The sequence below is a fragment of the Wasmannia auropunctata genome, unplaced genomic scaffold (assembly GCF_000956235.1).
Source record: "Wasmannia auropunctata unplaced genomic scaffold, wasmannia.A_1.0 LD334253.1, whole genome shotgun sequence".
Classification (NCBI taxonomy): Eukaryota; Metazoa; Arthropoda; class Insecta; order Hymenoptera; family Formicidae; genus Wasmannia; species Wasmannia auropunctata.
Window position 1 is genome coordinate 19,934 of NW_012028637.1, and position 13,076 is coordinate 33,009.

At 38.8% G+C, this 13,076-nt stretch overlaps 3 protein-coding genes across 8 annotated transcripts in view; 1 reads left to right on the top strand and 2 right to left on the bottom strand.

Moving 5' to 3' along the window:
• Positions 1 to 351: 351 nt before the first annotated feature.
• Positions 352 to 4,062, bottom strand: LOC105458892 (uncharacterized protein C45G9.7). Of its 4 annotated transcripts, XM_011704489.1 has the most exons (6): positions 3,984 to 4,062; positions 3,373 to 3,831; positions 2,503 to 2,631; positions 2,317 to 2,402; positions 2,099 to 2,139; positions 352 to 580 (listed from the first exon to the last, which is right to left on the bottom strand). In XM_011704489.1, exons 2-6 carry the CDS (start codon positions 3,427 to 3,429, stop codon positions 399 to 401), a joined length of 495 nt encoding a protein of 164 aa, XP_011702791.1. In that variant the 5' UTR covers positions 3,430 to 3,831; positions 3,984 to 4,062; the 3' UTR covers positions 352 to 398. The 4 variants fall into 4 exon arrangements, 3 of the variants coding, with proteins under 3 accessions (XP_011702791.1, XP_011702794.1, XP_011702792.1); XM_011704492.1 differs by lacking the exon at positions 2,099 to 2,139 and having other exon boundaries at positions 488 to 580; XR_975594.1 differs by having other exon boundaries at positions 547 to 580; positions 2,099 to 2,402.
• A 78-nt stretch (positions 4,063 to 4,140) lies between these two features.
• Positions 4,141 to 7,607, top strand: LOC105458891 (ribosome-releasing factor 2, mitochondrial). The gene is made up of 5 exons (XM_011704488.1): positions 4,141 to 4,233; positions 4,474 to 4,745; positions 4,837 to 6,611; positions 6,804 to 6,950; positions 7,038 to 7,607. The coding sequence occupies exons 2-5, from the start codon at positions 4,595 to 4,597 to the stop codon at positions 7,197 to 7,199; spliced, it is 2,235 nt and encodes a 744-aa protein (XP_011702790.1). The 5' UTR covers positions 4,141 to 4,233; positions 4,474 to 4,594; the 3' UTR covers positions 7,200 to 7,607.
• The window catches only part of LOC105458890 (transcription factor kayak), a 36,247-nt gene continuing 30,441 nt past the window's right edge, over positions 7,271 to 13,076 (bottom strand). For all 3 annotated transcript variants that reach the window (XM_011704486.1, XM_011704485.1, XM_011704487.1), the window contains exons 2-3: positions 9,283 to 9,717; positions 7,271 to 9,052 (exon numbers count right to left, since the gene is read on the bottom strand). In XM_011704486.1, the coding sequence (XP_011702788.1) occupies positions 8,471 to 9,052; positions 9,283 to 9,717 (1,017 nt within the window). In that variant the 3' untranslated portion in view covers positions 7,271 to 8,470. The remainder of the gene's footprint in view (positions 9,053 to 9,282; positions 9,718 to 13,076) is intronic.

Below are 13,076 nucleotides of genomic sequence, written 5' to 3' on the forward strand. Positions count from 1 at the left end.
TTGTAGACTTTATATTACTGTTCCGTAGTGTGCAACTTGCGTCTTTTTTCCGACTAGAAATTAGATAGAAACTCAAATTACAACATTGTCTTGAAATAAGAGAAAAGTTATAGATGTCACGGATTTGAAGTGTCACATAATGTAGCGACGTAGCTAGTAATACTCGTTATTTCTATTGTCATCACATACAACGTTGAAGGCAATAAAGTTCAAACAGATTTATTCAAGAATTATTATTGAGTATAAAAACCTGCTTTCAAATACTACTTTTTACTACTTGCAAGCAGTAAATAAATGTGATACATTTTGGGAATTCTTTCCACGTCAGGATAAAGAAAATAACAATAAAAATAGTTTTAACAATTTCTATTTGGTTTTTTTTATAACACTTGTATAATTCATAGGTCTATGGAGAGCATATATACCTCGCAATCGTGTATTACGCATTGTACACAGAGTAATATATGTGTGAAATATTTCGACATTACTAGACTAGGATATATGTAGTATATATTCCCAGAGCTATGTATCCTTATATGCATCATGCAGGAATTCTCATTTTCAATCTCATGCTTTCCATCTTAAGAAGAGATAAGATATAAAATTATTTCGTTAAAAGTTATTAAATACATAAAAAATTCGCTCTTTGCATAAAAGCAAAGAGACGAAGTACAAAAACTGTACAAAAACTGTATTCTTATTTATCTATTACGTACAACGTTACATCTTGTTGCAACATGACTATTTGTTAAAAAAAATTAAAAATTCAATACATTTATATATATATATATATATATATATATATATATATATACAGATATAGATATAGATACAGATACATTTATTTATTGGTAATCCCAGAAAATTTTTATATTTTTCTCAATAAATTCCTTACCTAATATAATCTTTAATAAATGAAATATTTGAAATATAAACAATGTATATATAATAATATATTATAATATATTATACCTTTCTTTCGTTCTCATAGAAGATAAACATTAAAAAATCATACAAATATATTATTTTCATCACTTTTCATGAGATATACTCATTAATGTTTCTTAAAGTTCCTGTTCACTCATCACTATACTCTCAAATTGTAACGTCAGAAGCGAGAAAATACACAAGAAAAGTTTTTGCAAAAATATTAAAATGGATAAATGTTTCAATAAAACATTTATTAAAAAACATTTCTATTTAAATATATTTTTCAAGAATTTCTATTGTATATTTTCTCGCTTCTGACATCAAAATCTGAGATAATAATAGCAAATGAATAGGAGCCTTAATAAACAATATTAAATATAAAATATGCAGAAATACATTACAAACAGATTTAGTTTATAATGATAGATTAATAATGCAATAATGCAAAATTACATATGTAAATATTAGGCAGATAGTTTGGAATGCTTTTCCATTTTTTAATCTCCGATTAATTTTAGGCAATTTTTAAAAGAATAGATTACTATATCACAATAATTTTAAAAATGATATAGGAAATATCTCAAAATAATTAATATGTGTGGCTACTAAAATTTTTTATAAATGTATATTTCAAAGAGAATAACTCAGACAGAATGATATAAATTTGTGTATGGAAGATTTGAAAGTCTCCAATATCTTTTCTTACAACTATTAATTCTGCTTTTTTGCTACAACTGGACTATAGCTGGAGTCTTTTACAAGTATATCAAATAGAGTATATAAAAATTGATATTATGTCTATTATGTATGTCTTTGACTATAAAATTATAAAGTAATTAATGTTTAGATTTGATGACTGAAATGCATCAAAAAAGATGCATGTAGTATAAATTCTTGGCAGGACTCTTCTAGAGAAAGAATATCCAATATCAATTAGAGTCAAAGATATATATACTTAATGCAACATTATTATACTTTGGCATTTCTCTTTTTAAACATCTTTATAAAGATACTAATAGTATCAAGTAAGCATAACATCTGTTTTTTCAACCTTAAATTAAACAGAGAAACCTTAACTTTTTCAGTCCCATGATTTAACATTGTCTTTATATATATTCTGAACTAATTTCTACATATTAATTAATAGACAGAGGCTGCTAATACGTACTGTAATATTTGGCAGAAAAATACATCGGATAGGCAAACCTCCTTAAAATGTAATATGAAATAAATATCTGTCAATAAAAATCTCTTTTGGCATCTCTTTTTAAGTACTCTTATTTTTAAGTACTAGTAACACCTTTACGCGCAACTAACAAATTTAATACTGGATGCTTTCTTATATAAGAAACCGCTTTCTTATGAGTTACCATCGTAAAGTCATACCCATTACATTGCAATATCTTGTCATGCATCCTGAGACCACTTTTTGCCGCTGGTGATCCGTCGTGTACTTCCGTTACATATATCCCCTGGAAAAGGAATGCATGTCTATAAGCTTCATTATGTTATCCTAAAATTGTTTAGCTTATATAAAAACGGTATACTTTCAAACCTAATATGATATCTTACATTGTCGGTATAGCCCTGTGGACTTTTTGTAAAATCCTGGTCAATACCACCACCAATTTTAAATCCGCATTTCATTACTTCTTCGCCATTTTCATTGATTTCCGTTTCTTTGTGTAATGTAATTGGTATCTATAACAAATCAATAAATAAATATATACATAACATGATGGAATACACAATGATCTGTTATAAATTTGGTAATACTTATATTCGTTCCTTTCATACAAAAGCAAAATATTTAAAAGAAATAGACGTCTACTATAATAATATTGACTCAAATGAATATAAATCAAGTTTTATTTACAGATTTTTCTGTCATTATTGTGATATACATCAAGTATTTACTAATATATTTATTAATATGGTATATATATTTAAATCATATATATATATATACCTATATATATATAACCAATAATTTAATATCTATTAATATATTATTCAAACTTGAAGATTTGCGTCCCAAATTCAGTCTGTATTTTTATAACGTTATAATTTATGATTCACATCTCGATGAAGACTTTACTGTTAGACCGTTAGGATTACCGATCATTGTTTATATGCCGATGCTGTTAAGTGCCTTATTTTAACATTGAAAATGACTCGATTAGAGTCGAAAAACGTCTGTTATCGTTATTGTAATTTAACGTATTTCTACTTGGAGCATTAAACATCTTGCTTTGGCTCATGGCCGCTTATCGTTTATTTATTAATATATTGCATAATATTGTATCAACAAAAATTCTGAGCATTTTGCGAGATAGAAATGAAATAGACATCCCAGCTATATATGCTTCTATAGCAGTAAAGAGCATGTATCTGATGGACAATACAATAACTGTGTGAAACAGAATCCAAGGATATACGTACGCTTAGGCACTCCATCGCGGTACCCGGCTGATGCTGAAAGGCCATTTTCGCGCACATAATCAAACGACTCTCGGGCTCTGCCACGCGCTCTTTCCTTTTTTAACAAATTCTCCTCCGTGACTCAACGTGAGCGACTGACCGATCGCTCACACACGACAAATAACCAATTCACGGCTCGACTCGGCACGTTCCTCGGCGACGAGGTTTGCTGCGTAAACGTGCGATCCGGACGAAACGAGAAACTTGCTCGTGCACACCGCTGATAAACGTTGGAGTAACCGTTGAAAACCTTCTGTCAATCTCGGACCTCGGGAGCGCGAAGTGCGAACAGATGATTGCCAAACGAAGCGCGGAGCTAGAGTTTACACCGGACAAGGAAACCTCAACGTCTTGACTGGTTTTGAGACGTCTTGAGTGCTTGACAGTCATGCGCGTGCAATCGATCCGATTGGTGGCGTTCTGAAACTCATTGGGAAGGAAGCGCGAAGCGTGAGAGGAAGCTGGGCTGCGTTCAGGAATTCACGGTACATCATGTTATCCCATTGAGTGTCTTTTTACTCAATGTGTTATCTTTGTTATTCACCGAATGTTAAACAAGAATAATATGATACCTAGATGCACCTAGGTGAAATTTCTGAACGCAGCCCTGAGGAAGTGTCTGATGATTATCCTTTGCCGGGAGTGTGTAATTTTTATTTGATTGCATATTTGAAGAATAAAAAGTATTTTATGAAACTGAAAGAGAGTACGATATCTCTTTAATCATCTGTCAAATCCATTGTTTATTCCATGTTCAACTTGCATGATGTATATCTTGTTTTCAACATGATATAAGCATTTTTAGGTTAAATATTGTTAAAGGTATTAAAATTGTTATTACATAAGTTTTCTTTAAATAAAAATGCTAATAAGATTGAACAATGTTTAAAACTGTTTACATATAATTAATATATTATTTTTAATGGAAAGAATGAATTCATAAGAATATTTTTTATGAAAAAAAAAGGAATTGTATATTTAATTTTTTTATTATCTGGTAGCTAAGGAACATCAAAATTTTTTTTATAATAAAAAAAATTAATTAAGAATCTCTTTTCCTAGGGCAAATATAAACATAAAGTAGTTTGAATGAAAGAAGAATGAAATGAAGGATACCATGTCCAAATAAGAATAGCAATAGCAAGAATTTGAAGAACACTCAGATTTCGCAGACATTAAAAAAATGTTGAAGCACAATTTCTTAAAGACATCGTGGTGTAAATTGCGCATGCGATATATACATAAAAATGCCTCTTTCCCAGAGGTACCTAAAGGTAAAGAGTGTGCAATCGCAAAGATACGCAACATTGGCATACTGGCACATATTGATGCTGGTTAGTATTACTCTTGTATGGATTGTATGGATAAAAAATGCATTTTGCTTGCTCGATCGACACGTTTACACAAATACATTTTTTTCCTCAGGAAAAACGACCACAACCGAGAGGATGTTGTACTATTCGGGTCTCATAAAAAATATGGGAGAGGTTCACCACGGCAACACGGTGACCGATTATATGGAGCAGGAACGTCAACGTGGGATAACGATCACCTCCGCCGCGGTTACGTTCAATTGGAAAGATTATCGCTTCAATTTAATAGACACCCCTGGTCATATCGACTTCACTATGGAGGTCGAGCAAACCTTGCAGATATTGGACGGTGCAATTGTAGTTCTGGACGGTTCCGCTGGCGTGGAGGCCCAGACATTAACGGTTTCCAAACAGGCGGACAGATTTAATATACCTCGGATGATCTACGTTAACAAAATGGACAGAGCGGACGCTGATTTCGGGATGAGTTTACGGTCCGTCGAGTCCAAATTGAACGTTGAAACACTACCTATTCAGATTCCCGTGGAGAGGGCGGGTGTCCTGGAAGGTATCGTAGATGTGATAACTATGGAAAAGTTAACGTTCGATAAGAAGCGGCAAGGTATGAATTTAATAAGGACAAAAATAACTGAAAGTGACGACGGGAGACTGTGGGACGTTGCCAGTGAGCGACGACGGCTGTTGACTGATAAACTGTCGGGCTTGGACGACAAACTGGCGGATGTTATCATAGAGCAGGAGTCCCTGGATAATGTGCAGCCACAGATGCTGGTCGATTCCTTACGCAGAGTCACCATAGGTAGGAAGGGTGTGCCTGTGATGTTGGGAAGTTCCTACAAGAACATCGGAGTACAGCCTCTAATGGACAGCGTCGTTCTCTACCTGCCATCGCCGACGAATGTAGATCAAGAATCGAATCCGTATCGATGCTTCGAGAACAGCCTGGCAGCCAGGGTCTTCAAGATCGTTCACGACAAGCAGAGGGGACCGATTACCTTTTTCAGGATCTACTCTGGCAGCATGAGGAAGAACCAGAAACTGTACAACGTGACACGCGAACAAAATGAGCACTGCACACGCCTGTACATCGCCTGCGCCGACGATTACGAGGAGGTGACCGAGGTGAGTTACGGCAATATCGCGGCTGTAGGCGGACTGAAGGGTACTGTCGCGGGTGATCTAGTGACGACGAACGCATCTATCGCCAACCGTGCTAAACAGATGATGCTGAAGGCGAACCCGAACCGGCTGGACTACGCGAACAATTTCTTTGCATCCGGAGTGAACTTGCTCGACCCCGTTTTCTTCTGTTCCATAGAACCGCCCTCCCTCTCGGCGCAGTCCGCCCTGGAGAATGCTCTTCAAGAACTGCAGCGGGAGGATCCCAGCTTGCACGTGAAGAACGATCCAGAGACGGATCAGATCGTTCTCGGAGGGATGGGAGAGCTGCACATAGATATCGTTGGGCAAAGAATTAGGACGGAGTATAAGATCGACGTGGATTTGGGTCCCTTGCAAATCGCGTATAAGGAAACGATTCAAGACGCCGTTAGAGATACACGATCTGTTGAACACAAGGTGGGCCAGACGATGCACAAAGTCACCGTCACCATGTCCTTAATACCTAATTATAAGGGAACGGAGAGGCTGCTTCTAGACAGGTCTCCGGAAAATGCTTCCAATATCGACAGTATTCATCCGCGGGTGATGAGCGCGATTAAAAACGGCGTGAACGCTGCCCTGTTACACGGTGTGAAATTAAATTGCCCGGTAATTAATGTTGGCGTCAAGCTGCACTGGCTGGAGGTAGCACGCGGTACCTCAGATACCATTATTTCCGCCACTGCCTCGCAATGCATTCGGAAGGTTGGTGTGTATATATCAATTTTATTATTTAAACTAATATTACCTGATAATTCTGATCATTGCGAATTTATGATATTGTATTTAAATAAATACGGAGAATTTGTTTTTGCTCGTTTATACATGTAAACAAAATACTTTCAATGTTTAATAGAACGTTTTAAATAGTATATGTTTTTTTTCATATGTGCATAGTTACTCCAAGATGGAAATAGCATGTTACTGGAGCCCATGATGCAATTGGAAATCGTTACACCGCAGGAATATTCATCGAGCATCAATTCTGATCTCACTCGTAGACGAGCAGCGATACAACAAATTGATATGCGTGGCAACAATAAAGTGAATAAATTGTTTTCTTATTCATTGTATAACACTTATTATTATTTGCTAAATTACGACTAAAATCGTGTTTCACTTTCATTACAGGTGATCAGAACTCTCGCGCCACTATCGGAATTATTGGGATATTCAACGACATTGAGAATAATTACATCAGGCAACGCGACGCTCTCATTGGAATTTAGTCACTATCAGCTAATGACTCCTATCGATGAGGAAGAAGCTATCGAAAAAATTAAAGGATTCTAAAATGAATAGTACTTGATAGTAGAAAAGTACAATGAAGAAAGTATAATGAACAGAGATAACATTATCGAAAATACAATTATACTTTGTTTTATTGACTCAAATCTAATCAAAATATATTGCAACATTATCATTGGTGCGTTACAATCTCCATATACAATTCTCAATAGCGACCACCAAATATGATACGGAAAGCTCTTGGTAATCAGCCAGAGCGAAAAAATGCCGCTAGCAGGCCATCAGAACGTCATCATTACGGGCTTCCATGCATCATAACTAGCAGTCGCGCATAAATATATTAATATTGCTTAAGATCATGCAAAAATGTCACGTCGTAAAATATATGTATATATTATATTGTATGTGGAGGGATTAAATGTTATAATGTCGCGTGAGACTGGAAAAACGACAGCCGCGTATAAAAAAATTTATGCGGATAACACGAAAGCGAGATTTTCTTCTTGAACGTCGCGAAAACAATTTGGGAATTCCCGCATTCGTGTATTTTTATTTATCCGCCCTAATTAATGAAATATACATTTAAATTATGCGAACTGTTGTTGATCAATCTTAAGCGCAATTCAAAGAGCTCTTAGACTCCTTAATGTACTTAGATGTTTGAGCTAATCTTGTTTTTTGTCTTACATTTTAAATTTTTATTTTCACACAATATAGAATTATAGTATAAAATTTTACTCGTCTCGTTGAATCGCTTAAAAAATGACACCTTACATTCATTATTCTAATTCGTTACTTTTAAACGTTGAATATACTTATATCACTTGTTTGCAGACATTATTGCTCATATCTGCGATAAAATTTCCTTAAAGGCGTAAACAGCTGTTGCCTTTTCTCTTCAAACATATTTCTCTTTCTCCTACAAATTTATATTTTGCAACAATAAAAGATATTTAAAAATGTTTAAATTGACAAGATTCGTCTGCGAATAAGGAAAATACTGAGAGTCAAATAATATTCGCAGCGTTAAAATTCTAAATACAACAAATCTTTTCCACGTACATTTTTTGCACGTAATACAGCACGTTGAGAGATTCTGAAAGAAAGACACGTTTGAAGAGAAAGAGCGCCAGCTGTATTAAGCGAAATCGCGTGAAAGAGCTTTTTAAGAGCGATCAAAAATTTCGTTGTAAAGAGCACGCGTATAATACTTCTGCTCCTCCTTAGTAAAAATAATCCTTCGCGTCATGGTACTCCCGTTCTCATTCGGGTTCGTTCTCTTCGTTGGACCCATGCTCCACCATGTCGTCGTGGCGTCACAAGCTTACGAGCTTCGGGGGATTCGCGTCCGGGGAGCTGAGATCCACGACTGACAGATTGCTTCTCTGTTGCGTCGAGCACGACGGTATCAGAGGCGTCGAGACCGGCGTGAGACCGGTGCCGCCTTCCATTAGGGATTCAAAATTAAACGGTATGCCGCTGGTCGGAGTGGTGATCGGCATACCGGCCACATCCATCGACGGCTTCATAAAGGCGGGGGTCTCCACCGTCTTGAAGGCGAGTGTGTCCGGTCTCTCTTTCGGCTCCACAAACATGGTCAGGGAATTCAGTCTGTTATTGTTGTCCAATCCGACCGGCAATGAATTAGGTCGATTCGGTCTCGCTGCCGCGGCTACCGTCGTATCGCCTTTCACAGGTTTTTCGGCGGCAAACTGATTCTCGACCGAGTGATCGGTCTTTATCACGGGTTTTACATCCAGCGGGGACGAGGGGCGTAGCGAACGGCGACAAACAGCTCTGTGGGCGTCCAAAATAAATTCCAGTTCATCTCTGACCTGCTTCAGCTGCTCGATCTCATCCTGCAAGCTTTGTTTTTTTTGTTCCAAACCCTCAGTCTCCTGCAAAAAAAAAAGATATGTCATGTAGCAGTGTATTCCTTTGCAAACGACGCACTCGTGGCTTTTCAACGATTGGAGAGATTGAAATCTTTTAGCGAACGTGCAGACGCTCTCTAAAAATGTGAAAGCAACTTATAACTTAAAATCCTTATTCACAATCATCGCACAGGCAAAATTAATAATTCTAATAAGCCACCGCAACATTGTGTCCATAATTACTTCGCACTTACTTCAAGTAGGGCATTGGTGTGATCCATTCTTCGCTTGCGACACCTCGCCGCTGCCATCTTGTTCCTTTCGCGGCGGATCTGTCGCCTGTGTTCCTCCTCGGGGGTCATCCCGATCGTTCTGGTAGGCCGCCTGCCACCCATATTGCGTCTAACTGGCTGCTGTTGCTGCTGCTGCTGCGGCTGTGTTTGCTGCTGGGTCTCGATAAGGGTGGTCGTCGGCGCCGGAAGATGTACCGCCGTTGTGTTTTGCGTCTGAGCCGGGGTCGGCTGCGACGGTTCGACCAGCGGCGGCACGAAGCCGGCCTCGCGACTGTGCGACGCCGACTCGCTTGTCAGCTCCAGGAACGTCTGCTCGATGCTGCGGAGGGTGGTCGGCGTCAGCGTCGGCGTCGTCCTGGTCGGCACTCCGCTGTGCAATCCGTCCAGAGATACCAGCTGCAAGCACAAAGATAATGGAAACTGTGTTAATTGAAAAGTGTTTATCCAAAATCTCTCTCTAATTTATAATTACAAGTTGTAACTACATTATTTACAACTATGATTAAATGAAGAAAAGTAGAATTCGATTTTGTATATCAAAGTATTAATGACGAGATCAATAAAAACTTCAATAAGCGAGATTTATACGAGTGTTAGTAGAAGTGTAACTGTTTACTTCTTTCTCTCTGCCGTTTCAAGTTTCGTTTTTGGAAAACACAATAAAAAAATGACTAACTACTTTGACTTCGCAGTGTAAAATTTTCTACGGTGTGTTCTTTCGCGGGAAAGAAACTGCTACTAACGTAGGTGCGGTATCGCGTTATCTTCGACTTTCCAGGTTCGATATCAGTCAGTTAATCTCACCGAGATGGCTCGATAAAAATATCCATGATCCAATAGCCGATAACGTATCGTTTTGCGGAGCGAGATAGATCGCTCGAAGTTTCGAGGCGTCGTCATTTGAAATTATGAAACGATCAACGTCGCTCGTTGATTTACTTCGCGAGAATATCCGCGTCCGTCTTTTCTTCTTCTTTTTTTTGCCTTGATTGTCAGATTCGGATGAATTTAAATACCAACGTTATAATAGTTTCCTGGATATCATAAGGCTTGAAGTCCAGGCTTGTTTTGATTCTCGTGCGTCTTTTCCTTCGCGTTTTGCGTCTCCGGCGGCAATTTACAAACGCCGCGCCAGCGGCGCACGTGCGTTATAACGTTGCGCAATACTGTAATTCGTATCGAATTAAAAACGTCGTTTCTATGCGGCGGTGGCGGTGGCGGCGGCGACGAGACGATAAAAAAGATTCGCGGTCACTCGAACGCGATTTCACCGCAAGTGAGGAGGGGAGAGGGAAGCAAGGCGGAGGAAGGGGGCGGACTTTACGAGCGTCCCGTCGTTCTCCCTAACTACGACGGTATTAACGAGCACCTCGAATCGCAGCTCACGTAGCGACAACCTCGCGCGCCATTATCGCGCCGCCAATCGCCAGTCGTCGGGGACGTAATCTATACGCGTTGCGCGTTTCCCAGAAAACACAAAAGGACGCAGGAAGGAAAAAGAGAAGCCCCGCGGTTGTCCTTCGCTCTCCCGCGCGGGAGAGAAGACGTGCCGCCGCGCGCGCGGCTCGCTATCATTTCTAAAATTACGAATCGCCATCCTCCGGCCGTTTAACGAAGGCCGCCGCCGCCGCCGCCACCGCCGTCTTCGTCTCGCGATGAGAAACGTCGAATTGCCGCGTACGCGGATCTAAAATCTATATGATGTATCTATTGTACAATGTGAAAGGCGCCCAAGTTTCAATGTGTCCAATGTATACATATCTTTCATTTTCAGAGATTTTATTTTAATTGAAAAAAATTGTCTCATAACTGTCTCTTATTTTTGTGTATCTAATTCTAATTAATAAAATAGCACCACGTGAAATAATAATTTTTCACTTTAGTTCGTATCGCAATATAAATTTTCAGTCACATTCTTTACATGTTTTAAAAGCAAAACAAGTTTTTAATTACGTTAAAAAAAATATTGTTTTTGATTTTGCATCGGCATGGTATATACACATATATATGCCATGCTGATGAAAACAATATTTTTTTTAACATAGTTAAAAACTTGTTTTGCTTTTGAAACATGTAAAGAATGTGATTGAAAATTTATATTGGGATACGGACTAAAGTGAAAAATCATTATTTCACGTGGTGCTATTCTATTAATTAGAATTAGTATACAAGATTGTGATGTGTAGTATACAAGATTGTGATGTATCTCCTTCGAGGAGATCACGCTCCAAGACGAGGGAAAATACCGTAGGCAGGCGCGCTTTAAGTGTCATCGCTAAAATTACTTAGCGCAGCTATACGGGAACGGCTTCGCCGATTTCGGCCGTCGTCGTTTGGCCACCCACCGACCGACCGAGCCGGCCGGCCACGCTTCTCTCACCCATCGCGAATCATCGCGCGGGGAACCTTAGGAATGTCCGGAGCGTTAAACTTAGGCGTTACCGAATCGTGTCCGCGTAGCGGCGTCACGGTCACTGGAATTCCGATCCTGTGCGAGAAAGTGCCGAAGGTAATCCTGGAAATAATATAGGAATTGCCCGGGGCGATCCGTCGATAGGTCGACAGAGATCGTAAATGGCGTATCCTTTCTCTCGGTATCAGTGTAATATTCCATTATTCATTGGATTCGAAGCGCGCCATTATTAGCGATATACCGTATCGCGAAATAGAGTCTTCAACGGAATAATGATTATAAGACTATTTGTAAACACAAGTGAAAACTGCAATCTTATATGCTATGACGGTACATAATATATTTGCCCGTTAATTTTTTGTACGTCTAATACACTTGCGTAACTTGTATTTTTTAAGTATCAACTTTTATCGATTCCGCGATTGATAAGGTGTAGATATATATGAAGACATAATCATGTTATTTCACAAATTTTTGTCCGCGATTTGTGTTAAAGTTGTTATACGTATCTTTGAATCTATGAAGATGTTAATCGTCAGAACGAAATATCTCTTGTCCATCAAAGTCGTCAATTTATTTTTTTTTTGTTCTGATCTCTGGCTATAGCCAAGCTTTTTCGAATCTTGACCAATTGTCTCGATCCTCACGGGTCACGATCTTAATTTATTGCGTGGGCATCTTTCGGCGTGGGCATGCACCTTACGATTTGGCACGGTGGAGAATTTAAAATCGCAAGAATGGGGATACCGTTATACCTATATCGCACTGACCGAGTTATTATCGGAAGATGAATTTCGAGAATCTTCGAAAGAGAGAGACAGAGAGAGAGAAAGAGAGCGATTTGGCTTATCGGGCAGTATTTGCCTTCCGCCGAAAACGGAAATGGTGAAACATCACGCAACGAGATCGATAGGTGCGGTATCGACAGAATAACCGTAACTTTTAAACGTAACCGGAGCAATTGCGGGACAAACTGAGAAGTTTGAATGCAATCACTCTGATTTCTATACTCAAAATTAAGCTTAGTGAAAGAGAAATTTTGTGTAGAAAAAGCAGCACTAAAATGATAAAAAGATTATTTACTGGCAGAGAAAGAGAGAGGGAGAGAGAGAGAGAGAGATGACTTTTTATTTATGACTACCGCCGAACTGACGGCTTCCGGCCATTCTCGACGGCCTTCGGGCCGTTCACCTTGCTCCGCATTGTTCGTCGCGGGATCACTCGAACATCGTTCGTTCGAGCGAGTCATTATATGCGCGTGCATCGTAGCGTCGACAAGTCTTCCCTCGCCCGAGCGTGAATCACATTCGCACGCCGCGCGCAACGACCCTCCCCCCCCCCT

Bases quoted from the DNA above. Each gene is read 5' to 3' on its own strand.
- LOC105458892 (XM_011704489.1), bottom strand. From the start codon at position 3,429: ATGTGCGCGAAAATGGCCTTTCAGCATCAGCCGGGTACCGCGATGGAG. The intron at 2,140-2,316 runs GTATGACTTTAC...TTACATTTTAAG, and splicing joins AAGATATTGCAATGTAATGG to GAGGTTTGCCTATCCGATGT. The intron at 581-2,098 runs GTACGTATTAGC...TCTCTTCTTAAG, and splicing joins TTTTTCTGCCAAATATTACA to ATGGAAAGCATGAGATTGAA.
- LOC105458891 (XM_011704488.1), top strand. From the start codon at position 4,595: ATGTTGAAGCACAATTTCTTAAAGACATCGTGGTGTAAATTGCGCATG. The intron at 6,612-6,803 runs GTTGGTGTGTAT...ATATGTGCATAG, and splicing joins CCTCGCAATGCATTCGGAAG to TTACTCCAAGATGGAAATAG. The intron at 6,951-7,037 runs GTGAATAAATTG...CTTTCATTACAG, and splicing joins ATATGCGTGGCAACAATAAA to GTGATCAGAACTCTCGCGCC.